Here is a 26,181-nt window from a genome sequence, read left to right as displayed (position 1 = left end):
ATGAAAAAATAGGGTTTTTTTTTTCTAAAGTATGTTATCTCTAATTCTTCTATACTGAGTTCATTTAAAATTTGGAAGATTAATGGCTTAAAAAAGGTAGAAATGAGAGACATCACTATAGTTGTGTTCTTCATGGAAGATAGGTTTCAGACTCAGAATTCTATTTGTCTTCTTCACATCAGAAGATGTTTTGAAGTAAACACACATTTGTTCATCCCATCCTTAGGAGACTTGGTAGATCATACATTTATTACTTCCGCAAGAGCAGGACTTTCCACTTAACTATAGAAAAGTAACATTTATAGAGCTTAGCAGTGTGGATTCCACATTTCATTTTAAATTATCTCCTAATTTAATTAATCTGACCTATTAAAGCTGGCATGCCACCCGGTAAGAAAATACCAGAGAATGTTCTAGATTGGGATTGAACATACCTTTTATCAATGCCAAATTGTTACTCAGAGTTGCTTCATTCACTAGGACCATTGCTTGGATGTATTCTGTCAAGGAAAGAAAAAAAAGCATAACAAAAGCAGTCAGCATGAGCATCACACTAAACAATTTGTATATTTTCTCACATTTAATTGTTACAACTAGCTGGGAAGTTCCTACCATTATCTGCATTACAGACAAGGAAATGAAGGCTCAGAGATCAAGCTATTTATTTCCAGTGATGTAGCTGTAAGTGATAGAACTAGATTTACATCTAGACATTTCAGATTCATGAAAAATTTACAAAAAAATACAAAAATAAAAAACAGTACAAGTTTTTTGGAAGAAATACATAATAGATTAAGGTCATAACATTAAGAATAATTTGGGGAAATCTTTGATTTAAATCTGGATATATATCTTAAGGCAGCTGTTGGGTACAGCGATTAAGGTGATACCTGGGAAGCCTGCATCGACATTGGAGTGCCTGGCTCGAACCTCAGCTACTTTGCTTCTGATCCAGCCTCCTGCAAATGCACAGCCTCAGAGACAGCTGATGGTTCAAGCTAATCACCAAGGGTAACTTGGATCCTTGCCTGCCATGTGGGAGAACCACATGGAGTTTCCAGCTTCCAGCTTCTGCCTGGCAAGCATTTGGGGAATAAACCAGAACAGAAAAATCTGTCTAGCTTTCTGCCTTTCACTAAAATGGAAACAAACTTTAAAAGCAAATACAGTAAATCAAATTCCCAGGCATCCTGATGCACTAAAGGAAGGAGGTTTTCACATTTATGTTTTTACAATCAGAGTTGAAAAAAAAAAAAAAAACCTTGATGGCTGAAATGACTACCTATATAGAAAACAAATTTTGTTTTGAGAAGACTAATTTTTAATGATGATTTCTAAACAAACTTTCTTTGTTAGTTTCTTATATTTGCTGAATAGCATATGCTGAACAGATATGGTTTTTCAAAACCCTTCTTATTTTAACATTCCTCCCAATGACACAAAGGCTAAAAGCAGGGCAAGGGGAGAAGATAAAAAAGATAAAAAATAGTTGTTATTCATAATCACATTCACTCACTTTTACAAAATGTTTATAGACTGATAAAAGAAAAACTTAATAGAACATCAAAAAACCAATAGATATTACAAACAAACCATAATATTGGAAATAGAACATATTGGCTGTAGAAAATATTCAATACTAAATGCATTTAAAGTGTATATTGCATCAAACCTTTATTTGTGGCAGACTCATCTTTGATCTTTTGTTTCAGTGACTGCAGCACATTTTGCACTTGTTCAAATATAAAGTCCACTTTTCCACAATCTTTCAGCTCCATCCAGAAAGCTTTTGCATCACCTAGAACCGTAACAATATCCTAAGCATATAACAGAAACAAAATGCAATATTCATAACGTGTGTTACTGAAAAATCAATTTGGTTTCTAAATGAAGATCCAATAGAGCTATCATTTCCTTGAGGCGAAAGATTTTGTTCATGTTCCTTAAAAAGGACTAGAAACAAACAATATGACTTAGGTATATTCCCAAGTTCTGCTAATTTAGAAGGTACACTGAGAGGGCCTGCACTATGGGAACAGTGGGTGAACCTACAGCTTGTGCCAACAGCATCCCATATGATCATGATTTGAGTCTGCCATTCCATTTCTAATCCAGCTCCCTGTTAATACACCTGGGAAAGCAGCAGAAGCTAGCCCAATTTCTTGGGCCAATGCAACCGCATGGGACACATAGATAAAGTTCAGGCTCTTGCTTGTGGCCTGGCCCAGACCTGGCTGTTGCAGCATTTAGAAGTGGACATCTTCTGCAGTATGATCATGTCACAAGTTACTAGGGAAACAACATCTCTCCTAAGGCTGCATGGGAGCAGCAGCCCTAACTACCCAGAGGTCTCCTTTGGGACCCAAGTCTCTTATCTTCCTTTGCCAAACTTGGAGGTTCTGGGTTTACTTTTTATTAAGAAAAAAAATGTGTTTTTGGTAAACCTGGCTCTCTGTTCATTAATTTATAATAGCATCACAAGTGATCTTTATTCGTTGCAATTCTTATGGGCATTTTTGTTACTTTTAAATGTGGTACAAGTGCAAGATCTGGCTTTTGTCAGTTTCTCATACCTGCTTTTCTCACATTTCTATTTAAATTTTTTTAAAGATTTATTTATTTATATTGTAAAGTATATATATATATAGAGAGAGAGGGGGGGGAGGGAGGAGAGACAGAGAGCAAGCTCTTCTGTCCAATGATTCACTCCCCAAGTGACTGCAATAACCAGAGCTGATCAAATCCGAAATGAGTAATCAGTAATCCAGGTCTCCCACACAGGTGCAGGGTCGGTCCCAGGTGGGAAATTCAAGTAGGAAGATGCCCATTAGGTAACTAGATGCAGAGGCTTCAGAGTAAGATCTAAGTACAATATTTGGAGTCAACTGCACATAACTCTTGAAGCAACAGAGACAAGACTCCTTAGGGCAAATGAATGGAAGGAAGAGTTTTCTGAAGGATATTAAGACATAGGCAATCAACAAAAGGAAAAGAAACTATAGAAACCGAGAAGGTGGAAGGGAAACCCAAAAGAGCAGTAACTCAGGAGTCAGAGGAAGAGGAAGACTGAGCAGCAATCTAGGCTTTGTTCAGAGGTATTTGGGTTTGAATCCCAGGACTGCCACTTAATTATGCGACCCTACCTGTCAAAGAAAAAGCTGCCTCATCAGCAAAAGGCATGGGAAAAAGCATTACTGTTGTACTACTTAGAAAATCATCTTAGTTAAAGGAGCAATTGACAAGACTGATTTTCCAGACTTGTTTGTTGAGAAAACAGTTTCTTGGAAATGAAAAAGTAAATCTATGCCTTAAAGGACAAAACCAACAATATTTGTTGCTAATGATAAGATTCAAGCTACAGGGTGAAAATTAGTTTTGGAAACCACATCTGCCAGAGCAAGCCTGAAGGTTTATCAATAATGAACCATGCTTTAAACAAGATCAACTGAAATATTAACATATGATTTTTATATTATATGATTAAATGCAATAAGATGTAGAAAAACACCATGATTCACTGAACCCATATTTTTCAAGAGGCCATTTTATGATATAGGAAAATCATGTAGGTAAAAAGGTCTACTCATTCAAATGGCAAAACAGACCAATAAATTTTAAGGTAACCATGTATTTAAAAAATAACTGATAAAAGAGTTCAGACCCAGACTGCAAACTACCTTCAAGGAATGATGATTTCTGAGTGTTGGGGTTATAAAAAAGAAATATCCACCACTATTTGAAATGCAAGTAGGACACTTTTCTAATTTCTGTGCTAAGTTTCATAGTCGTTATACCTTTTCACGAAAGCAACAAGCATTGCAGATTTGTAAATGTAGAGATGAGAATCTCTTTTCTATTAAGCCAAGGATATTTGTAATAATGCAAAATAATGTTATGCTTTGTACTAGTAATTTTTGTTTTAGAAATTAATTTTCACATTTTTAGCATGTTGGTCTTATGTTACTAATAAGTCAGTTAATATTTGTGAAACTTTTCAGTTTCAATTTCAAATACAATAAATATCAATAGATATTACTCAGACGTTAAATATTCTTAAGAACATAGAGGGGCCAGAAGACTAAAAAAGCCTCAGACTCATTGGCTGGTGACATGGTCTGATGAAATCAGTACTGTGACCTATATAAATGCATGGCAGAGAAACTACTCTGTATCATATTGAAATGGCAAGTATATGACAAATATATTTGTCAAAACCTGTAGGATTTTCAAAAACAAAGAGTAATCCTTTTTATATGCAATTTTGAAAAATCATTTAGGAGGTTAGGGATCCCAGCAAGCATATGAACTGAGGAGAATTTAACTATATTACCAATGTACAAACAACGTCACTGAATGTGCAACTGCTTACTTAAGTGACTTTGCATATGAGTAGAACTGGTAAGATCTAAAGCAAATGGAACTGCATGTGTACACTGCACACTAAGTGACATTTTCCCAGGTGGGACTTACCATTTGACTGTCAAACAATTAAGTAACTAGAAGCAAAGTAACAGAAGTCCAGTTTCTGATTTTAGGAGTGGGGAAGACACTAGAATGGATCTTATGGTAATGGATTAGAGTTGAAAACAATAAATGTACATTCATATTTAGCTTACTGTAGACACAGATGGTTATACATAAAAGCATTTCTAGCCATGGGTACATATGCGTATGTTAACAGACAAAAGTATTTCCTTGTATGGTCAACTAAGTGGCTCTATTAGCAAGACACTCCTATAACACTAAGTACATTTATGATCTTGGTTTCCGCTATCATTCTCCAATAAAAAGAACCAGAACACATACAAGAAGTGATTCTAGGACCAGGGCAAAAAAGATACAACATCAATCTGGGGAAAACAAAAAGTGTTAAGCAACGAAGAAACAAACAAAGCACAAAAACAAAAACATAACACACCACCTACACTGATAGGGTTGTGTCAAAGGAGCATTAAAGCCAACTGGAAGGTTCTCAATAGTCAAACCTGGCACAATTTTAGCAACAGAACAGATAGTAGATTACAAGCCAAAGTGTTGAAAGTATCCATGAGGTTTTATGAATATAAATGATTGAGTAAACAGGGGAGGAAGAAATAAATCTCTCATGCAGGAGTGTGCACAGTGGTATAACAAGCTTATTTTCCACCTCACAGCATTGGAATCACATTTGGGTGCCAGTTCATGTCCTGGTGGCTCCAATTCCAATCCAATTCCCTGCCTGTGGTCTAAGAATGCAGCAGAAGATGGCTCAGGTCCTTGGCTCCTCCATCCACATGGGAGGCCCAGAGCAGGTTCCTGGCTTTGGATCAGCTCAGCTCTGGCCACTGTGGCCATTTGGAGAATGAACCAGCAGATGAAAGACCTCTTTCTGTCTCTCCTTCTCTCCATAGATCTCCCTTTACAAAGAAAAAGAAAAAAAACTCAAAAAAAGGAAAACAAGCATAGAAACAAAAAACCCCAAAACTCATTTAAAAGAATATCAAATAATTCATGTAGAAATTCAACTCAAGAGGAAACACAATCCACCCCCACCTCCTTTTTTTTTTTGTTCTTTGAAAGCTGGAAGGGACAGAGACAAACACATCTTCAGCTGTTGGTTCACTTGGCAAATATCTGCAACAGCCGGGGCAAGATTAGGCCAAAACCAGGAACCCAGACTCCAATGTTTGTTTTCCATATGTTTGGCAGGGAATCAAGCATTTGAGCTTTGACCTGCTGCCTCCTAGAGCATTAGCTTGATCAGAAATCAAGTCAAGACCCAAACCCTAGCAGGCTGATAAGAGACAGGCAGCTTAGTAACTTCAGTTGCCAAACTGAAGATTGCTCCAAATCTTCACCGCTTTAATGTGGGCCACACATAGTGACTTCTAAAAAACAGCTAATGGGCGAAGGAGCCGGGGGGGGGGGGGGGGGGGCGGAAAGCAGTGGAGAAATCAACTATCTCTCCCTAAAGGAGTCATATACCAGGACAATACCAACACAGGAATGTCTTGATAACACATACCTTTGACATTACATGATGAAGATGTCACTTCTGCCTGTGATCTTCCTCCCAGTAAACTCATGAGAAAAACATCAGACAACAACCTCGGGAACGGGGGCGGGGAGGATCCCATAAAATACAAAGAAGTTTACCGAAGTGTTCTTCAACCTACCGTTTTTTTCTCCCATCTTTCAGCACCGTCTATTAAGTCTTCTAGTTTAGGTTTAGCAAAGGACTGAATGGTAGTGAATCACTCTGGCTGGAGAATACAGCTGGACTGCAACTGAGGTCTCACCAAATCTGCACTTCTCAGACAAGATCTGATTTTATACCATCTTAAATCTAATATTCTTTGATACTTGAATTTTCAAATAGAGACTATGGCTGCAGCAATGTTCCAAAATGACTGCTAGTCCAACTGAAAGAGAAGTCCGTGCATCTTCACAAGACAATCTTTTCAATAGCAATAGAGCACCAACAGTATCTTCTTAAAAATAAAAGCCAACTCCATCTTTTGTGTCCACACATGAATGAAAAATCTGTAAGGAAACCAGGAAAGAACGTTGTATATCTGTAATGACAAAACAGGAAAAATGATATTCTTGTAACATGGCTTAATTTTTAAAAAGAGATTTATTTATTTTTATTACAAAGTCATATATAGAGAGAGGAGGAAAGACAGACAGGAAGAATCTTCTGTCCCATGATTCACTCCCCAAGTAGCCAAAATGGCCAGAGCTGCACCAGTTCAAAGCCAGGAGCCTGGAGGTTCTTCCAGGTCTCCTGCGCAGGTGCAGGGTCCCAAGGCTTTGGGCCGTCCTCGACTGCTTTCCCAGGCCACAAGCAGGAAGCTGGATGGGAAGTGGGGCTGCTGGGATTAGAATTGGCGCCCATATGGGATCCTGATGTGTTCAAGGCGAGGATTTTAGCCGTTGGGCCATTGTGCTAGGTTCAATATGGCTTGTCTTTTAAACAATCATTACCAAAATACATGTTAACTGGGAAAAATGAGTAAAAAACCAAAAATACTAAAATTACAAAGAAATTAAGAATCTCTTATAATGCTATTAACCATAAAGTTGTTATATAACACACCACGTTATTAGTAATTAAACTACCCTCATCTCATGCCTTATTAAAAATGTTTAAATGGGGATATTAATGAAAAGTATTAAGTGCTGTGAGAATAGCACTTAATCATTTAGAATAGCATTACCCATATGAATTATTTAATAAATGTCAGCAATGGTTACTATTACGTACTCAGTTTTTCAAAAAAACCTAATATTTTAGTATGATTTTTAATAATATTTCATTAATAACACTGCTTGTACTCTCTCCACTATTAACATTTTTTAATGACTAAGTGGCTGCATAATATACTCTGGTTAAGAATTTAAGTGTGAGCATTTGACACAGTGGTTAACTTGCTGCTTGGGACTTGTGTATCTTATGCTATTGTGGCTGATTCAAGTCTTGGCTCCAGGACTTCCAATTCAGCTTCCTATGAATACACGCTGCTGGAGGCAGCAGGTAACCCCCTGTCCCATGTGGAAGACCCAGACAACGTTCTGAGCTCTTGGCTTCCTCCTAGCCCAACCCTGGTTCTTGGAGCATTTTGGAGACGAACCAACAGATGGAAGGACTTTGTGTCTCTCTACCTTTCAAATAAAATAGAAATAACTAATGAAAAATTCAAAAACATCAAATACTACTATAAAGTTAAATTTTAATATATTCTTAATTGATGTAAATAAACTGTACCACACATTTATATTATTTTCTAGATTAATTTTTGACACAATGCTGGAATAACTATACTTTATATATTAACTCTTTTTCTTTAGGATTTATAATTAGGGGTGGAATGGATCAACAATTTTCATCCTCAAGATGTTAGTCAACACATTGGAAATTCTTCTGCCACTGCTACACTAAACTTGCAAACTTATTACAAGATCTTAAAAAAAAAGTTTCAGCCATACTGAAAATGAAATGCAAACTCCCTGTGGGTCAAATCTGTGAGGCTCCTTTGGGGAGAAGAAACATGCAAAACAACTACGACACAAAGGGGACTAGCAGGAACCTGCACAGACAAGAGCCTGCAGCCACCTGAAGGCCACAAAAAGGACGTCATCAGGCCCCTAGACTGATGAACATCCATTCAACAGCAGAACCCAAGAGCACCCGAAAGATCACTCTAACACAGATAATGTATTGAACATCCTCAAACAGCTGAAGAAGGAATCCTCATCTATGAAATGACATGATAAGAAAAATCACTGAAAGAAACTCATTAGATGATTGAATAATTAACAGCAGATTCATACAAAGAGCCAAGTAGTAAGCTGGAAGAGAATATGGACAAGAAACAAATAAAAGCATAAAGCAAAGAGAACGAAAAAAAAATAGAGCAAAAAAGAGAACAGAGATGAGGCAACAACAAGAGAGAATTTCTCAGAATTACATGCAAGTCCACTGAGTATCGAGCAGAACAAAATTCGCAATACAAACTACTAAAATACTTTTACCACAAACAAATATGGTAAGCTTCAGAATATCAAAAATAAAGACAAAATCTTAGAAGCTTCCAGAAAACCTAGATTTTCTGAAAGCAATGTTATCATCAAACTGCATAATGAGACTTCTCAATGGAAGTACCATAATCAAATATCACAGGCAGGTAAGTATGAACCCAGAGCTCTATTTTCAGCCACATATCTTTTGGTCCTGAGATTGAGAAAACTAAGACTTAACAGATATGCTGACACTTGGACTCTGAAAGAAATAAGGAAGTACTTGTTGCAAAAAAAAAAAAAAAAAAAAAAAACCAGATCTAGAAGTACTGAGTTACAAAAAGCAATAGTCAGCAAATAAGCACATTAATTAACAAATGTACACTAAACATGGATGTCAGTCATAAAATAAAAAGATATTACCACCACAGATTATGTCCCTATAGCAGAGGAAGACAGGAAAACAATATTTGGAGCTGAGACAAAGTAAAAGTAGAAGCATGCTAAGTTCATCCAAAGGGGACACTAATATTGGTTGAATTTAGATTTCATTAAATTTAAGAACTATGTTGAAAATGTAAAGGTAAGTACCCAGCATGATAGCTCAATGGTTAAATCTTTGCCTTGCAAGCTCCGGGATCCCATTTGGGCAATGGTTTGTGTCCAAGCTGTTCCACTAGTCCTATCCAGCTCCCTGCTTATGGCCTGGGAGAGTAGTAGAGGATGGCCCAAAGCTTTGGGGTCCTGCACCCTTGTGACAAACCCAAAGAAACTCCTAGCTCCTGGCTGCATATCAGCTCAGCCCTAGCTGTTGAGGCCATTTGGAGAGCAAACCAGTAAATAGAAGATCTTTCTGTAAACCTGATCTGCCTTTCCAATTAAAAAAAGGAAAAAAAAAAAAAAAGAACTCTTTCAAACACAATGTAAAGATAACTTGAGAGAAAACTGAAAAAAGTCAATTTAGAGTCAACCTCAATTAAAAAGAGAAATAGAAAAATAACAAAGAGAAGCATGATAAATGAAACAGTAAGGACAAATATGTTAATAATCATAGTAAAGCCAGATGTGCCAATTCTACCTATTGAAGGACAGACTCTCAGACTGGATTAAGCAAAGACCAGCAAGAATATTTTTAAATTAGAATCAATAACAGCATCACAGTGTTAAAAAAAAAAAAGATTAAAATGTAAGAATGTGAAAAGACACACCAGTAAATATAAGAAACATTATAGTAAATATAAGAAACATTAAGTGTCTAATATGAAAATCAAAGAAAAGAGGAAAGTATTTTACACCTGACAGAACAGAAACACACCCAAAATATCATATTAGTATGTTGATAACAGAAGTTGGGTGTAACTCTTTACTACTGCACAATTTTTGTTTTGATAAAGCACTTTCCATAAACAAAGCAGCAGCACACAGAGTTTGAGATAAAGTTCCATAGCATCTAAAACATCCAACAGACAAACAGAGAGGACTGTGAAAGATTAGGAATTGAAGTAATTTACTAGAAGCTGTGCTGCAATTATAGAGTTCGATCATTGTATGTAACAGGTGAGAGGAATGACCAAATAAGATGCTATGAAAAACATGCATACCTTAAGAAAATATGTTCAGGTGACACACCGCTACAGAATGCTATTTTGTTCTCCCATTTGTTTTTAAGCCCCTTATAAGCATCAACAAAGGCTGTGAAGGCATATCAAAAACCTGAAGGCTCAGATCCAAAGGCTGTTGTGGGGACACAGAAATTGTTGTGTCGGGGTGCAACTAGGGAACTGTATTAAGTTCTATCTGTGAGTTCTAACTTTGTAAAAGTAGGATACAAAACAGTGTTAGATTTGGCACTCGCCAGGGAAAGGATAACTCAGCCGAATATATGAAAAGAATTTAGGTGGCCTTTATTTCAGGGAGCCACGGTCACGGGCGTGAAGGAGTGGGCTGCAGAGGAAGAAGAGCGCAGAAGAAACAGGGAAGGGGACCTTTTAAACTCTCCTTGACACGGAAGCCAAGACCAAGACGGAGGTCGCTTCGGTCCTTATAGTTAGGGGGATATAGGTCTGTGCCCCTCATTGGTGCAAAGGTGGTCTCACTGCCTGAGGGGCCCGCCAGAATTCTGCCATCTGTTCTGGGTTTGGTTGGAGGCAAACTCCGTCCTTCTCGGTTACCATGGTAGCCATCAAAGAGTATTTAATTTAGAAAGTTAAGAGTATAATTTTAAAAAACGAATTGCTCCTTTAAAAAAGCCATTTACAACAATTACCAACAAGCCTTCCAGTGTTTCCACGGACACTCTGACCCAAGCGCTCCCTCAAAGCTTTATTCTTTTTTTCCTTTTTAAAGATTTTTAAAGATTGGAAAGTCAGATATACAAAGAGGAAGATCTTCCATCCAGAGATTCACTCCCCAAGTGCCTGCAATGGCCGGAGCTGTGCCAATCGGAAGCCAGGAGCCTCTTCCGGGTCTCCCACGCGGGTGCAGGGTCCCAAAGCATTGGGCCGTCCTCGACTGCCCTCCCGGGCCACAGGCAGGGAGCTGGATGGGAAGTGAAGCGGCTGGGGTTAGACCGGATGCCCACATGGGATCCCAACGTGTGCAAGGTGAGGATTTTAGCCTTCGGCTACCTCACCGGGCCACAAAGCTTAAAAAGCCCTCACCTGCCCTGCACACACACTGGGTTCACTGAAGGAAATCTGGAAAATGAAGTGTATTAAAGAGAGCTGAGCCGCTGTTAATATTTCAGAATGACTGACAGAGACTTCCCTCACTTTTTTCATTTTTTTTTTCCACTTGGCAGAGGACAATTAAATCCACCTGCTGCTCTTCAAGCCAAGCTTGTCCTTTTGTTTTAACATCCCCTAACCCGGTGAAGTTCCAGGCTGTCACCTCCGCAAACACAGTATCAATTTCAAAGTTTCCACTACCAGTATTTAGTGCTCAACTTGAGTTTTTAAGGACGTCCTACATTTAAGACATTGGCCCAGAGGTGCTAAGACAGCGTTACCACCGCCCCTGCCCGGGAAAGCATGTTTCTAGAGTAGTGCCTGGCAAGCCTGCTGAGTACTTGCCGCGTTCTTCGTGAATCCGCACAAGCACCCACGTGAGACGAAGCGAGGGCAGGTCAGAGGAAACGTTCGCCACCAAGCCCACGTTCTGTCCACTCCATCGCTCCGCACCTCCGGGGCCTCACCCACGCCGCATTTCCACACACCCCAGGTGCTTGCATGCCCACTCCTTCCATTGCTTTCTCTGGCTGCTGTCGCCCCCTCGCCAGGCGTGACACGGAGACAACTCGGTGATGTGGGATTGCTGACCTCACCTTTTCGGGGCGCGTGTCAGGCAGCCTTACCTGTGGAAAGTCAGTGGTTAACCCTTCTCTTTCTGCGGCTGGACGTTACTTGGCAGGCCAGGTCCGGCACCCTCCAAAGCCCCGCGGCTCCGGGATCACCGCAGGAATCCTTTCTTTACAACACCAAATGATGGGGGCGCGGCGGCGGGCCCAGGGCTGAGCACTCGGGGGGCCCCCTCGCCCCAGCTCGCGACCGCGCCTGTGTGCACCAGGAGGCGGTGGCAGGGGCCCAGGGCCCCGCGGCGACCCCGCGTCCTCCCGCGGCTCCGAAGGGACCGGCTGAGACCCCCACACAGCAGTGGCTCGGCTACTCGTGGCTAGGCAGTCGTGAGGGCGCCGCTGTCCCCGGGGAGGGGTTCCTCACGAGGACCGGCTAGTGTCCCCACGCCGCCCAAAGCCCGAGGCCGCAGATATGCCTTCCGGCCGGCAAGTATAACATTCACCATTTACTAACCCAACCACTGTGTCGCCTGGCACCAGCACGGAAAGTGAGGAGCGCGAGACCTCTATACCATCCTGGCTCCTTAAAGCGATCACTACATGGCAGGAGGCGAACGCTGGAAGCCCCCGCCGCCTGGCCGGGATCCCATTGGTCGGCTTTTCCGGCGGGCGCACGCCTCAGCCGCTCCGCGCACGGACCTCACACCCTCGCGGCGCTGCCTGAGGCGCGCAGGCTCCTGATTGGCCATCTACACTCTCGGCTTGTCTCGCGCTCTCTCGCTGGGCCAATGAGGCGATCCGCAGTTTAGAGACCGGCATCGCTGGTGTGGTGGCTCCGCTGTTCCTGAGGGTAGGTCTGTGGCTGCCATCTTGTGTGTGGCTACAAGTGGGCTTTTCGGGAATCGAAAACAGCTGGGGTGGTGGTTGGAGTTTGCAGAGCGGGTGCCAGGGGAGCAGTGGGACGGGGGAGGGACCTGAAGGGAATCCGGCGACTTCCCTTTTGTCGAAAAGGGAACACACCCTGGGACCGGGTCTCATTCTTGATTTAGGGAGAGCGAGGAAAGGTAGTGGTTACTGGCTCCATTTATTGTATCGATCATGAGATTAGAGAAGGCGTGTATGCCTTGACATTGAGTTGTGGGTTCCGGAGGGCTCTTGCAGCAGTTTGCGTCTGGGAAAGACAGTGACCGCGGTCCCCCTCAATGCTCAGCTGGCTGATGGGCTGATTGACAGAGGAACCTCCCCGCCGTACTTGGGATCCTGTTCCTTCTCTTTGTTATCCAGCGACCAGCTACTGCTTTATTCTCCTACCCCCTTTCTCCGTCCCTCCTCCTTTATCGCGTTCCGTCTCCTCCTAGCTTTTCAAGGTTTAATCTCTTGAGAGGCAGACCTAGAGAGACCTTCACTTCCCCGTGGCCTCCACAGCCAGATGGAATCCAGGAACAACATCCCAGTGTCCCACATGGGTGGCAGGGACCTGATCCTCTGGCTTTGTCTGGAGCTTGATAGCCAGGCAGCTGGATAGGAAACAGCTCAGCCTGCACTGAGCAGGGGTACCAGCCTGCCCAGTGCTGCTGGCTCCTGCGGTATTTTTCTGAACACTAAAAACGTAACGGAAAGCAGGGACATAAAGGAAGAATCTTGTTGTTTTGGTTTCAGCTTATTGAAATGTGTGCAACTCTGTCGACTATAGTATGGTTGCTCCTTGTGGAGGCTCATGTATGGGAACGCCCCTTCTGCCCTCTTTTTCCGGTGTGAGGAAACAAAAAGAAATTCATTTTCTTTTTTTTTTTTTTAAGATTTATTTATTTTTAATTTGAAAGTCAGATATACAGAGAGGAGGAGAGACAAAGAGGAAGATTTTCTGTCCGATGATTCACTCCCTAAATGGCCACAACGGGCTGAACTGTGCCAATCCCATCCGAAACCAGGAGCCAGGAGTCTCTTCCAGGTCTCCCATGCGGGTGCAGGATCCTAGGGCTTTGGGCCGTCCTCAACTGCTTTCCCAGGCCACAAGAAGGGAGCTGGATGGGAAGTGGAGCAGTTGGGACACGAAGCAATGCCCATGTGGCAACCCCGTGGATGCAAGGTGAAGACTGTAGTCACTAGGATACCCACCATACCCCCAGCAACTTCTAATGATTCTTGGAAAGCTTTCCAAAGTGGTACAGTGCTAGTTAGAGTATAGGTATTCTCTGACAGGAAATATTATTTCATCATAAAATGTACCAGCAGGCATTACTTGGCCAAAAGGATGGGCTCTAGGTTAGTGGAAGCTAAGACCTACTGATTTTTTTTTTAAGATTTATTTATTTTTATTGCAAAATTAGATATACAGAAAGGAGGACACAGAGAGAGGAAGATCTTCTGTCCGTTGATTCATTCCCCAAGTGTCCCTAATAGCTGGAGCTGAGCTGAGCTGAAAGCCTGTAACCTCTTCTAGGTCTCCCAACATGTACAGAGTCCCTAGGTTTTGGGCCGTCCTTAACTGCTTTCCCAGGCCACGAGCAAGGAGCTGGGTAGGAAGTGGGACAACACCCATATGGGATCCTAGCAGATGCAAATCAAGGAATTTAGCTAGTAAGCTACTGCGCTGGGCCTCAGGAGGCATGATCATGTCATGTCAGTCTGACTTGGGTGGTGAGCATATAGCATCTCAGCTGTTCACAGCAACCTTGAGTAACCCTTTGTTCTTCATACATTCCTTATCTAGCCTCAGAAATGTCTTTCTTAAAATTATTTCGGGCCTGGCATGATAACGTAGTAGTTAAAGTCCTTGCCTTGAACGCGCCAGGATCCCATGTGGGCGCCAGTTCTAATTCCGACATCCCTGCTTCCCATCCAGCTCCCTTCCCTGCTTGTGGCCTGGGATGGCAGTTGAGGACAGCCCAGGACCTTGGGACCCTGCACCTATGTGGGAGACCCAGAAGAAGCTCCTGGCTGCTGGCTTTGGATTGGCTCAGCTCCAGCCATTGTGGTCACTTGGGGAGTGAATCAGTAGACAGAAGATCTTTGTCTCTCCTCCTCTCTGTATACCTGACTTTCCAACAACAACAACAACACACACACAAAGGAATAGCCCACCAAATGGAGGAGAGAAAAATGGCCATGTATATTTGTATCCCTATATGTAGCCACAGGAGCCAGCACTGTGGTGAGAGCTTCCCAGTTGGTTTGAACATTGAAGTACCAGGAGGGTAAGGCACCTACAGGGAACTTGGAAGCTCCGCAGACTCAACTGCAAACCTTGCTCTGTGCATCATTACCCTTGATTGATCCTAAGTTGTCTTCTGAATAGCTACCTAAAACTGATAATAGTAAGTAACATGCAGTCATGAGTTTGGCAAGCTGTTCTAGGGAATTACTGGAACCACAGAAAGGGTTGTTGGACTCTACTTTGTACTGGGTTGGTGAAAATTCGGGGTTATAATTTGTTACAGCGTGTTGCAACCAATATCTAAATGTTGCAGACAGTCTTGTGAGGTCTATGTTCACTCAAGTTAGTAAATAAATCATAAATAAATGGTAGGACATTTAATTGATGCTCTTAGAATTGTAGAATTGATTAATGTGAGAAAATTAGTCACATTTTGTGTTGGAAGTATTTGTGAGTGCAAAGATGAAACAGTCAATAAGGTTAATATGTCCAGCTTAACAAAAAAAAAGATTTCAGATTTCTAAATATAAAAGGCACAGCTGCAGGCCTGTCCAATAAAAATAAATAAATTTGTAACAAACAAACAAGCAAAAACTATGGCTGTAAGCCCAGTGCAATGGCTCAATAGCTAAATCCTCACATTACAAGCACTGGGATCTATATTGGCACTGGTTCATGTCCCAACTGCTCCACTTCCCATCCAGCTCCCTACTTGTGGCCTGGGAAAGCAGTCGAGGACGGCCCAAAACCTTGGGACCCTGCACCTGTATGGGAGACCTGGAAGAAGCTCCTGAGTCCTGGCTTCAGATTAGCTCAGCTCCTGTTGCTGTGGCCACTTGGGTAGTGAGTCAACGGATGGAAGGGTATCCTTCTCTCTATAAATCCAATTTTCCAATACAAAATAAACCTTTTAAAAAAATTATTATCCTGCATGTTGATAATACATTTCAGATTTTAGACCACATACCATTGTGATGGAAAGTATAAGCTAAAGGCTACTCTTAGTTATAATTTCTAAGAGTTATTCTCTGATTCAAAGTATGGTAATATCTTATCATGCATTACCAATGAAAAATAATTTTTTCTTTTGTGTTTTACTGTGGTGTTTTAGTTTTTGTTTGTATAGAAGTTATGTATTGAAAATGTAATCATGTTCTTTTTATAGCAAAATAAGAGGTTACAATTCCTATAAAATTTTTTTAAACTTTACCAAAGCAAAGTTACAAATTTACAAGATATATAAGGAGCATAAAATAAGCTAATAATAGGATATTTTAATACATGTTCTGAAATTAAGTCAGAGTAAACAGATAAAAGATAAAATAGTCATAGAATTATAGAGCTCTTACACATATATCAAAATATAAATCCATTCACAAAAAATATGTGTTTTTGGGTCTAGCACGGTAGTCTAGTGGCTAAAGTCCTCGCCTTACAAACATCAGGATCGCATATAGGTGCTGGTTCTAATCCTGGCAGCCCCACTTCCTATCCAGCTGCCTACTTATGGTCCGGGAAAGCAGTAAAGGACAGCCCAAAGCTTTGAGACCCTGTACCCGCATGGGAGACCCAGAAGAGGCTCTGGGCTCCTGGCTTTGGATCGGCACAGCTCTGGCTGTTATGTCTGTTCAGGGAGTAAATCAGCAGATGAAAGATCTTCCTCTCTGTCTCTCTTCCTCTTTGTATATCTGGCTTTCAATAAAAAAATTATATGTTAAATCACAAAGAAGGTTTAAGTTCAAGAAAAGAAAATACTGAATTTAAATTATGATTTCTTGCAGAAAATGTAGAAAATTACTTCATAAAAATAAAGGCTGACCTCAGGTTTTAGAAGGAAGTGGGAACAGTAAATCAGGATGTCCCTATGCTTACTTCAGGAAATCCGTAAATTCCATGCAGATTAGTAAGAAGAGCAAATGAAACACCATCACCTTTGCCTTCCTGGCATACTGGGAATTCATGGGTTTGTAAGTAATCCTGCATTGAAGTGCAGCAGAGCCAGCTGTGGAGCCCATGCAGATAACTGGAGACTTTGTTTAAAGTAGTGAAGAACAGATCCTAGAGGGCAGCAGAACTCAGATAAAGTAATTCTTAGAGAGATGCCCACTGGGTCTAGGAATCTAACAAGAAGAGATGTGAGAGGGGAAGAGAAGAAGAGATTGATAGGGGAAACCTTTTTAAAAATAGGTAGTTATGAACTAAAAAGTCCAAAAAGTCAAACACACCAAAATGAACAGCAGGTGGCAGGCAACATCCATATAAAATTACTTTGGAGCACAGAAACAAAATGAGAGTCAAAACATTCAGCTTATGAAAGATCTCCACCAAACCTTTAATTACAGAACTAAAAGCAACTACAGTACAACATCCATACTTGAATTAAATTTCCTTAAACAAGCATTAACAGAGAGAAAATGTCCTAATTCAAAATTCAGAACCTAAAAGCAAGCAGGTCAAGGGAGACAGATGCGGTTAGTTAATCTGCTGAACTCTGGAGGAGATGAAGGCAAAGAATGAAATGAAGAGAAAGAAAAATAATTTTTTAAAATAAAGCAAAGGAGCCCAATGTGGTGGCCTGGTGGCTAAAGTCCTCACCTTGCACGAGCCAGGATCCCATATGAGCACTGGTTATAATACTGGCCGCTCACTTCTCATCTAGCTCCCTGCCTGGGAAGGCAGCAGAGGATGACCCAAAGCCTTGGGACCCTGCACCCCCTGGGCGACCTGAAAGAAGCTCCAGGCTCCTGGCTTTGGATCAGCTGAGCTCCAGCTGTTGCAGCCACTTGGGGAGGGAGCTAGCAGATGGAAGAGCTTTCTCTGTATATCTACCTTTCCAATAAATAATAGTTAAAAAATAAAAATAAAACAAAGACATTGGCTGAATATAAGGGACACATGAAAAAGGTACAAAGATACCCAAGAGACTGAACATTAAGTAGATAATTGCAAGAAGGAAGTAGAAAGTCATTAATGTAGATGATAGCAGTTTCTAAGGAGAAAATATAATACATCTAATATTTAAACTTGAGCCCATGAAAAACACTCTAAAAATATGAGAAGTCTCAGAACCACATATTGAAAGCCTCTTTGTGTGTTGGGAAAATTGATCCCCAGTGGTCAGTTCCAAGTCATGTCCTAGTAAAATTGTTGGACTTTCAAGATAATGAAGAAAAATTCCTCTGTGCTTCCAGGCAGAAAGAAGAGGTATCATTCAGAACCAAACAGCCATGGAATCATGTATTTAAACTATGAAATGGGAACTACGGATTTTGGTTTCACCTCGGATTTATGACTAACTTACAGAAAAGACAAAACAATATCTTAATCAGTCCTAGTCTATGTGTGTCTGTGTATTTATTTAGAAAGGTATGTAATGGACAATGCAATGGAAAACATCAAAAAATAAATGGAATAAGAAAAATTATTGGAATTAACACCTCAAAGAGCTGATCTCCCTAATGAAAACAAAACTTAAAAATCCAAGCAAGGCCATCAAATCAATGGAAAAATGGGCCAAAGATATGAAAACAGAATCAACAGAGAGAAAACAGAGTACAGATGTATGAGATACTCCATTGTGAGTTATACAAACAGAAATAAGAATTCTAAATCTGTGGTAAAAAATTTCTCACCCAATTACAAAGGTTACACAGAGACTATGGGGAAAATAGGCCCTTTATTGCGCTTTGCACACAGCAGATAACTTGAGGAAATGAGTAAAAATTACATATACATCTGTTTGTCACACACATTTAGCTTTCAAAAAGTTATCTGAAGACACATGGAAATAAAATATAAACTGGCATTTGTATCACGTTATCCTGGCAGTTTTTGTATTAGCAAAGCTTGGAAACAATGACAGGCTGCACTACAGAAAATAGGAACAGTAGAACAATCTCCAAGTATTTGGGGCCCTTTCTAGTTCATCATCTTTCCCCAGAGTTCATGAAAAAAAGAATGCATAAATTCTTCACATATGAACACAGATAATGTGCAGAATATATTATAAAGTGAAACATGATAGAGTGGTATTTACAGTGATCTGTACTGGGAGCAAGGTTTTTCTAACTAGTTTTGTCATTAGGGTCATGTATATTTTACCTATTCAAAAAATAAATAAGGGAATTAAGTAATGAGAAAAAAAAGCCAGAAAAGGAACTGCAACAAATTTATACAATTATAACTATTCGAATAACATTTTGATAGCATAACCACAATAGAAAAGTGACAATTTTTAGTGACTTTAGAATATATATTTTGGACTTTTCCTTCTTACTGGGATATAATTAGGAGTATTATCCTTGGTCTGTTACTGTTTTGAAAACAAGTTACATATATTATTGAATAAATTCTGTTGTGAAATGTTGAAAAATGTTGGGACAAAATCCCATAGAAGTGTATCAAGGCTATGACTTAAGAAAATTTCATTTGGGACCAGGAGTAGCCTAGTGGCTGACGTCCTTGCCTTTCACGTGCCAGGATCCCATATGGGTGCAGGTTCTAATCCCAGCAGCTCCACTTCCCATCCAGCTCCCTGCTTGTGGCCTGGGAAATCAGTTGAGGATAGTCCAAAGCCTTGGGACCCTGCACCTGCGTGGGAGACCTGGTAGAGGCTCATGGCTCCTGGCTTCAATTTGGTGCAGCTCTGGCCATTGTGGCTGCTTTAGAAGTGAATCAGTGGATGGAGGATCTTTCTCTGTCTTTCCTCCAATCTGTATATCTGACTTTCCCATAAAAACAAAAAAATATTTAAAAAATTGTTTGAAAAAGTCCTTTGACAGATTAAGTAAAATGAAAGTTCAGAATCATGCAGAACTAATGGGTTGGAGCGTGTGCTGTGTGACAGCTCATGCTGTCTCTACGTGTGCTGCGGCCTCTGGATCTTGCAGTTACAAGCTGAGAATCGTGATGTGATCTCCCCGCTGGGTCACAGTGGCTCAGCAGTTCGCGTCAGTACAGCCAATTGCTTAGCACAGGATTGAGACTGAAACCCAGTCTATAGAGCATGAAAACATTTGCTTTCTCTGCTTCATTATTACAGGGAGTTCATCAAACATTGAGAAGAAAGACCATCAGATGCAAAGTGTCCTACTTACACCTACAGTCACTGCTGAGAAAATGAAGATGGAGACTCAGAATCAGTGGTTTATATGTTCTTCACCCGAGAGCAAGAAACTAAAAGAGAGAAGTGTAAGTATTTTCTTCCTTCAGGTGGGAGCAGGGAAGTGGTAAAAACACACCTTCGTAGAGTTACATTGATGTTGCAGGCGAATTTCACGAATGTTGTCATGACTGACATTAGTAAACAGTGGAAACTGAAAGTACACTGAAAAAGTACCTACTGCTCATGGGTTTTCATGATGTTATTAATTGCAGAAACCCTTCAAAGATTTTGTGATGCATTAAAACTTTTACATTTGATGCCATTAAACTGTAGGATGCTCAAAGAGCTAAAACTTTACCAAACATGGATAGACAGCATCATTAAGTCAGGAGGGTCTTTTCATAGCTGTTTTGTAATCCTGGGCCTTGAATATCTTAGCTGCAGTAAGGTGGGATTCTCCCTGTTGGAGATGGAGGCTGGGGGCCCTTCAGAGGTGCTCAGGGCCCTTCTCCAAGCCAGTCCTTCATATATCTACAGTTTCCCTTGTTGATAAAAATATCATTCATTCTATTAAATACTGATATTTTAAAATGAATATCTTGGGCCCGGCATGGTAGCCTAGCAATCCTTACCTTGCATCTGCTGGCATCCTGTATGGGCTCCAGTACTAATCCTAATCCTATATGGGCGCCGCTTCCCATCCAGCTCCCAGCTTGTGGCCTGGGAAAGCAGTCGAGGACAGCCCAAAGCCTTGGGACCCTGCACCAATGTGGGGGACCTGGAAGAGGCTCCAGGCTCCAGGTTTGGATCAGCTCAGGTTTGGTGATTGCAGCTGCTTAGGGAGTGAATCAACTGACAGGAAATCTTCCTCTCTGTCTCTCCTCCTCTCTGTATATCTGCCTTTCCAATACAAATAAAATAAATCTTACCAAAAAATAAAGATCTATTTATTCTATTCATTTGAAAGGCAGAGTTATACACAGAAAGGAGCCCGGACAGGGACAGAGACAGAGAGATCTTTCACCTGTTGCTTTACTCTTCACTCCAAAGGCCACAACAGCTGGGGCTGGGCCAGGCTGCAGCCAGGTCTCCCATGGGGGGTGGGCAGGGACCCTGGCACTTGGGACATCCTCCTCTGCTTTCTCAGGCACATTAGCGGAAATTGGATTGGAAGTGGGATGCTGATGTAGTGACTTAACGCACTGTGACACAATACCAGCTCCTAAATACTATATTTACAGGGTCAACCATCTAAAGTAACTGGGATAAGGGAGTTGTCCTGTTTTTGTCCTGCATTTTCAATTATGTGAAAGGCGGAGAGACAGAGACAGACCTACGTAGAGATCTTCTGTATGTGAGCTTCCTCCCCAGATGTGTGTAATAGTCTCAGTCTCCCATATGGGTGGCAGCCATCATCACTGCCTCCCAGGGTGTGCATGATCAGGATTCCTTGACAGGGGCTGTGTGTACACCAAGTCATGTCTTGACCCCTGTGCCAATTGCCCTCCCTGCATTCTCCTCTTTTGATTTATCTGTGTTTCATTATGATGAAAAATTAATTCTGACTGTATATACTTAACAGCAGTAAGAAAATATGTTCAGCCCAGCACAATAGCCTAGTGGCTAATTCCTTGCCTTGCATGCTCTATGATCACATATTGGACCTGGTTTGCGTCCAGGCTGCTCTGTTTCCCATTCACCTCCCTGCTTGTGGTCTGGGAAAACAGTAGAGGATGGCCTAAAGCTTTAGGATCCTGCACCCAAGTGGGAGACCTGGAAGAGATTCCTGGATCCTGGCTTTGAATCGGCTTTGCTCTGGACATGTAACCACGCAGGGAGTGAACCAGGAGACAGAAGATCTTTCTGCATCTGCCTCTGTTGTTAGAACTGCCTCTCCAATAAAAACAAAAAATTTTTAAAAGGTCTATTATTAAGTTTAATTGGAAAATCAGATATACAGACAGGAGGAGAGACAGAGAGGAAGATCTTCCATCCACTGATTCACTCTCCAAGTGACCACAGTGGCTGAAGCTCAGCCGATCCAAAAGTCAGGAGCCCAGAGCCTTCTCTGGGTCTCCCACGCGGGTGAAGTGTCCCAGGGCTTTGGACTGTCCTCTACTGCTTTCCCAGGCCACAAGCAGGGAGTTGAACAGGAAATGCGGCTGCCAGGATAAGAACTGGTACCCTTATGGGATGCCACTGCCTGATGCAAGGTGCGGACTTTAGCTGTTAGGCTAAGGCACCAGCCCAAAAACAGGTAAATCTTTAAAAAAGAAAATATGTTGCATTTTCTATAAGGATTTTGAAGATTAATTGTGAAATATTTCTTTTTGACAGAGGCTGTATTGATCAGTGGTTGGTGAAGTTTCAAAACGCTGAAACAAGTTAGCAGATGATACACAACTTCCAAGGTAAGCCACACCCACCCTCCTCTTTCCTTCTTTTTTCTTTTTTTTTTTTCTCCAGTTTTTGCAATAGCATACTTTTGAGTTCTTAAGCACGTGTTTAGCACTGCGTTAGGTAAAGTTATCAACACACAGCAAGGAGAAAATAATAATAAAAAGTAACAATAACAAAAAACTCTACCATAGCCATACATGATAATGAAATCCCAGAACGGGTAGATGAAGTCATGATTCCTGCCCTACACCTAACATGTGAGAAACAAGATCTGGTATAAAAATAGGTTTTGAAAAGAAGGTATTAAATTGTAATAATGAAAATTGTTCTGGACCTAGAAACAGAGTCAGTATATCCTGTAGGTAAACATGAACAGAAATGAGCATGTGCTTTGGGGAGACTGCGGGTCTCTGTTGGCACAGGAGCTGTGTATCTGGACGGGAGCAGAGCCGGAGGTAGTAGAGTTAAAATCTCTTATTATTTCTGGTTACTAGCTCATAGTCACTTCAATTTGGGACCTATATTTCTGCTATTTCCACGATTTCTGAAATTCTATAGTGGAAGGTTCTTATTTTAAAAGTGTATTTAGAAGTGCAGAAAGCAAGAGCTCCCTTATACAAACTTACTCCCCCAGTGCCTGCAACAACTGGAGCCAGGCCAGGGCTGGAACCAGGGTGAGAAATTGATTCGGGCCTCCCCTGGCAAGGGCTGAACCACTCAAGCCAGCACCCAGACACCCAGGGTCTGTGTTAGCAGGTAGTTGAAATCAGAAGGCAGAGCAGGAAATCTGTTTTTTTTTTAAAGATCTATTTATTTTATTTAGAAGGCAAAATTACAGAGAGAGGAGAAGCAGAGGGGTCTTCCATCCACTGGTTCACTTGCCAAATTGCTACAACAACCAGAACTGGGTTGGTTTGAAGCCGAGAGCTGGAACCTGCTTCCAGGTCTCCTATGTGGGTGCCTGAATCCAGCCACCCCAAAATACAGGCATTCTATAGGGTTCTTCACTACTAAAGAAGTACCTGCTGTATATATTTTTAACTGACACAAACTGTAGATATTCTTCATGGTAAAACCATTCAAAATTCTTGTAATTTCTTTTCTTGGAAGAGCAATATGCAGGATGTTATTTTTATCTTTTGTCACCCTGCTGTGCAGAAGAGCTCCATAACTTCTTACTGCTAGGGTGCTGGGGTTGTGGCACAGGGGCTTACGCCCCCACTTGTTACGCCTGGCATTCCACATGGGAATACTGGTTTGAGTAATTTGGGGAGTTAACCAGCAGATGAAGGAGCTCTCTTTCTCTTTCCTTCTCTGTCACTCTGCTGCTTAAGGAACCATATGAATCTTGAAAATCATTAAGTAGATAAAATGACAAAAAGAAAACCCATAGCAACAATAGCTTCAACATCTACATACAGAGAAATGGTTAAACAAACTGTTGTACAACAATATTACGGGACGCCATGCAGCTCTTTAAAAAGAGGGAAGTAGCAGCGGCAGGCATTAGGCCTAGTGATTGAGATGGTTAAGATGCCACAGTATCCTGTATTGAAATACCTCCTAACTCCAGCTTAGTGCTAATGCAGACACTGAGATTTTTGGTTCCTGTCACACAGGTAAGAGACCTGAATTCCGTTCCTAGTGTTGGCTTTAGCCTAGCACCATCTTAAGGAACGACATTGGAGATCCTGTCTCTTTGCCTGTCAGTTTAAAAAAAAAAGTAAGAATGAAATACATATAAAGAAAACAAGAATCTGATATAAAGAAGTAAATTACCATATCATCCTGTTTTAAAAACGTTCTGGGGCTGGTGTGATACCTCAAATGGCTGATCCTCCATCTTGCATGTGCTAGCATCCCGTATGGGTGTCAATTTTTTTTTAAAGATTTATTTTATTTTTATTGGAAAGGCGGATGTACAGAGAAGAGAGACAGAGAGGAAGATCTTCCGTCCGATGATTCACTCCCCAAGTGAGTGCAAGGGCCGATGCTATGCCGATCCTAAGCCAATCCAAAGCCAGGAGCCTCTTCCGGGTCTCCTACGCGGGTGCAGGGTCCCAAAGCTTTGGGCTGTCGTCCCCAACTGCTTTCCCAGGCCACAAGCAGGGAGCTGGATGGGAAGCGGGGCCACCAGGATTAGAACCGGCGCCCATATGGGATCCCAGGCGTGCAAGGCGAGGACCTTAACCACTGCACCACCGCGCCGGGCCCATGGGTGTCAATTTGTATCCCAGCTGCTCTACTTCCCATCCAGCTCTGGGAAAGCAGTTGAGGATGGCCCAAAGCCTTGAGACCCTGCACCCACATGGGAGACCCAGAGGAAGCTTTGGATCAGCTTGGTCATTTGGGGCATAAGCCAGCAGAGGGAAAATGTTTGTTTCTCTGCTTTTCTCTTCTTTCCAATAAAGATAAATCAATCTTTCAAACATACAAAAATAACTGTTCTTTGTGTTTTCAAATAAACCTATGTGTGTTTATGCTCTAAAATAGGCTCTAAACTGTTTGCAGTTAACCACTGCTAACTCTCAGAATGCAATTAGAAAGAAAAGCAAGAAATGTTCTAAGAGGGAAGTGTGTAACATAAGAAATCAGTTTGATAAAATACATTATTTATTTGACACAGATTCAATCTATTGGTTCATTCTTCAAATGTCAGCAATACCCAGAGCTGGGAATCAAATCCAGTTCCTCCTTGAGGGTGGCAGCAACCCAGTGCGTATGCAATCGGTGCTGGCTCCTAGGGTGCGTGGGCAGGCAGCTGGGACCAAGAACTGGTGCTGCAGGGCAAACCCAGGTGCCCTGCAGTCGTCTCAATGCCTGCCTGTTCTCCCAGCTAGCTTTTCTAAAATGAGCACTTATTTTGATATTAAAATTCAAAATACATATTTTAGAATCATGTTTTTAGTTAGTAAAACAAGATGCCATTCTGTTTGCATTTGTTAAAGATATCTTTCTGTATTTAATAGTTACTGAAACATTATAATCATCTTTCCTACTCTAGAGCCTATTTTCTAATTGTCAGAGTTCTGATAAAATGTGTTTTATAATGTTCATGAAATCCACTATAATTGCTGAACTAATTCCATGGAAATTTTTTCCATTCAATAAAGTGGCTGCATGTTTTATTACAAATGCTACATGTTTGTTTGCCATAAATGGCTTTGTTTAATCTGAAAATTAAATATAGTCTAAAGTACTTTCATTATTAACTGGCTTCATAACCACACAGAAGGAGCTGCTTAAGAGACCAGCTTCCCTTGACATTTTCAGCTGGGTTATTTATAACTCAAGGTTTTCTGCCCCTTCACTCGGCCTCTGTCTTTCTTTGTCCTTTCTGTGTTCTTCTTAGATCCTGTTTTCCTTCTTCGCTCCAGAGCACCATCACACAAACTGTACTTGCAAAGGGTTATGGCAGTTATAGTAGGGTTTCCCAACAAAACATTTGTTTGTTGTAGAAAAGTGTAAGTTTGTAAAAGCTTGGAAAATCAGAGTGTGATACACCTTATAAAAAGAGAATGTATGTCAGTCCTTGAACAGGGTGGGAATTGTTCCTTTACTAAAAGGTATCTTGTGTTCCTGATTCAGCAAGAACTTTTCATAAAAGTAACTTACTGCAGAGGGAAAAAAAAAAAGCAGATCCAGCAAAAAATGGTGGGAAAGATAAGAATCATTACCATTCCCCCATGGTTCTAGCATGTTGCTACGTACATGAGAAAGGTTAAAAAT

The 26,181-nt window shown here is 41.2% G+C and overlaps 2 protein-coding genes across 5 annotated transcripts in view; one reads left to right on the top strand and one right to left on the bottom strand.

Annotated features, from left to right (window-relative positions):
• Positions 1-11,995, bottom strand: part of LOC121163705 (histone-lysine N-methyltransferase SETDB2-like) — a 90,698-nt gene extending 78,703 nt beyond the window's left edge. Inside the window, exons 1-4 of one of the 3 annotated variants that reach the window (XM_040991427.1) lie at positions 11,852-11,995; positions 6,156-6,522; positions 1,673-1,798; positions 435-500 (exon numbers count right to left, since the gene is read on the bottom strand). In XM_040991427.1, coding sequence (XP_040847361.1) covers positions 435-500; positions 1,673-1,798; positions 6,156-6,171 — 208 coding nt within the window. In that variant the 5' untranslated portion in view covers positions 6,172-6,522; positions 11,852-11,995. Of the gene's footprint in view, positions 1-434; positions 501-1,672; positions 1,799-6,155; positions 6,620-11,851 lie in introns of those variants that run through there. The other 2 variants (XM_040991429.1, XM_040991428.1) reach the window with 2 other exon arrangements.
• Positions 11,996-12,563: 568 nt separating this feature from the next.
• Positions 12,564-26,181, top strand: part of CAB39L (calcium binding protein 39 like) — a 98,552-nt gene continuing 84,934 nt past the window's right edge. For both annotated transcript variants that reach the window (XM_040991424.1, XM_040991425.1), the window contains exons 1-3: positions 12,564-12,641; positions 19,990-20,138; positions 22,390-22,463. The gene's annotated coding sequence lies outside the window, so the exon portion shown is untranslated. The remainder of the gene's footprint in view (positions 12,642-19,989; positions 20,139-22,389; positions 22,464-26,181) is intronic.

This window comes from Ochotona curzoniae, unplaced genomic scaffold, assembly GCF_017591425.1.
Source record: "Ochotona curzoniae isolate NIBS_2020 unplaced genomic scaffold, NIBS_Ocur_1.0 contig_64, whole genome shotgun sequence".
NCBI lineage: Eukaryota > Metazoa > Chordata > Mammalia > Lagomorpha > Ochotonidae > Ochotona > Ochotona curzoniae.
The sequence above is the reverse complement of the archived record's forward strand: the minus strand, read 5'-3'. Positions and strand labels throughout refer to the sequence as shown.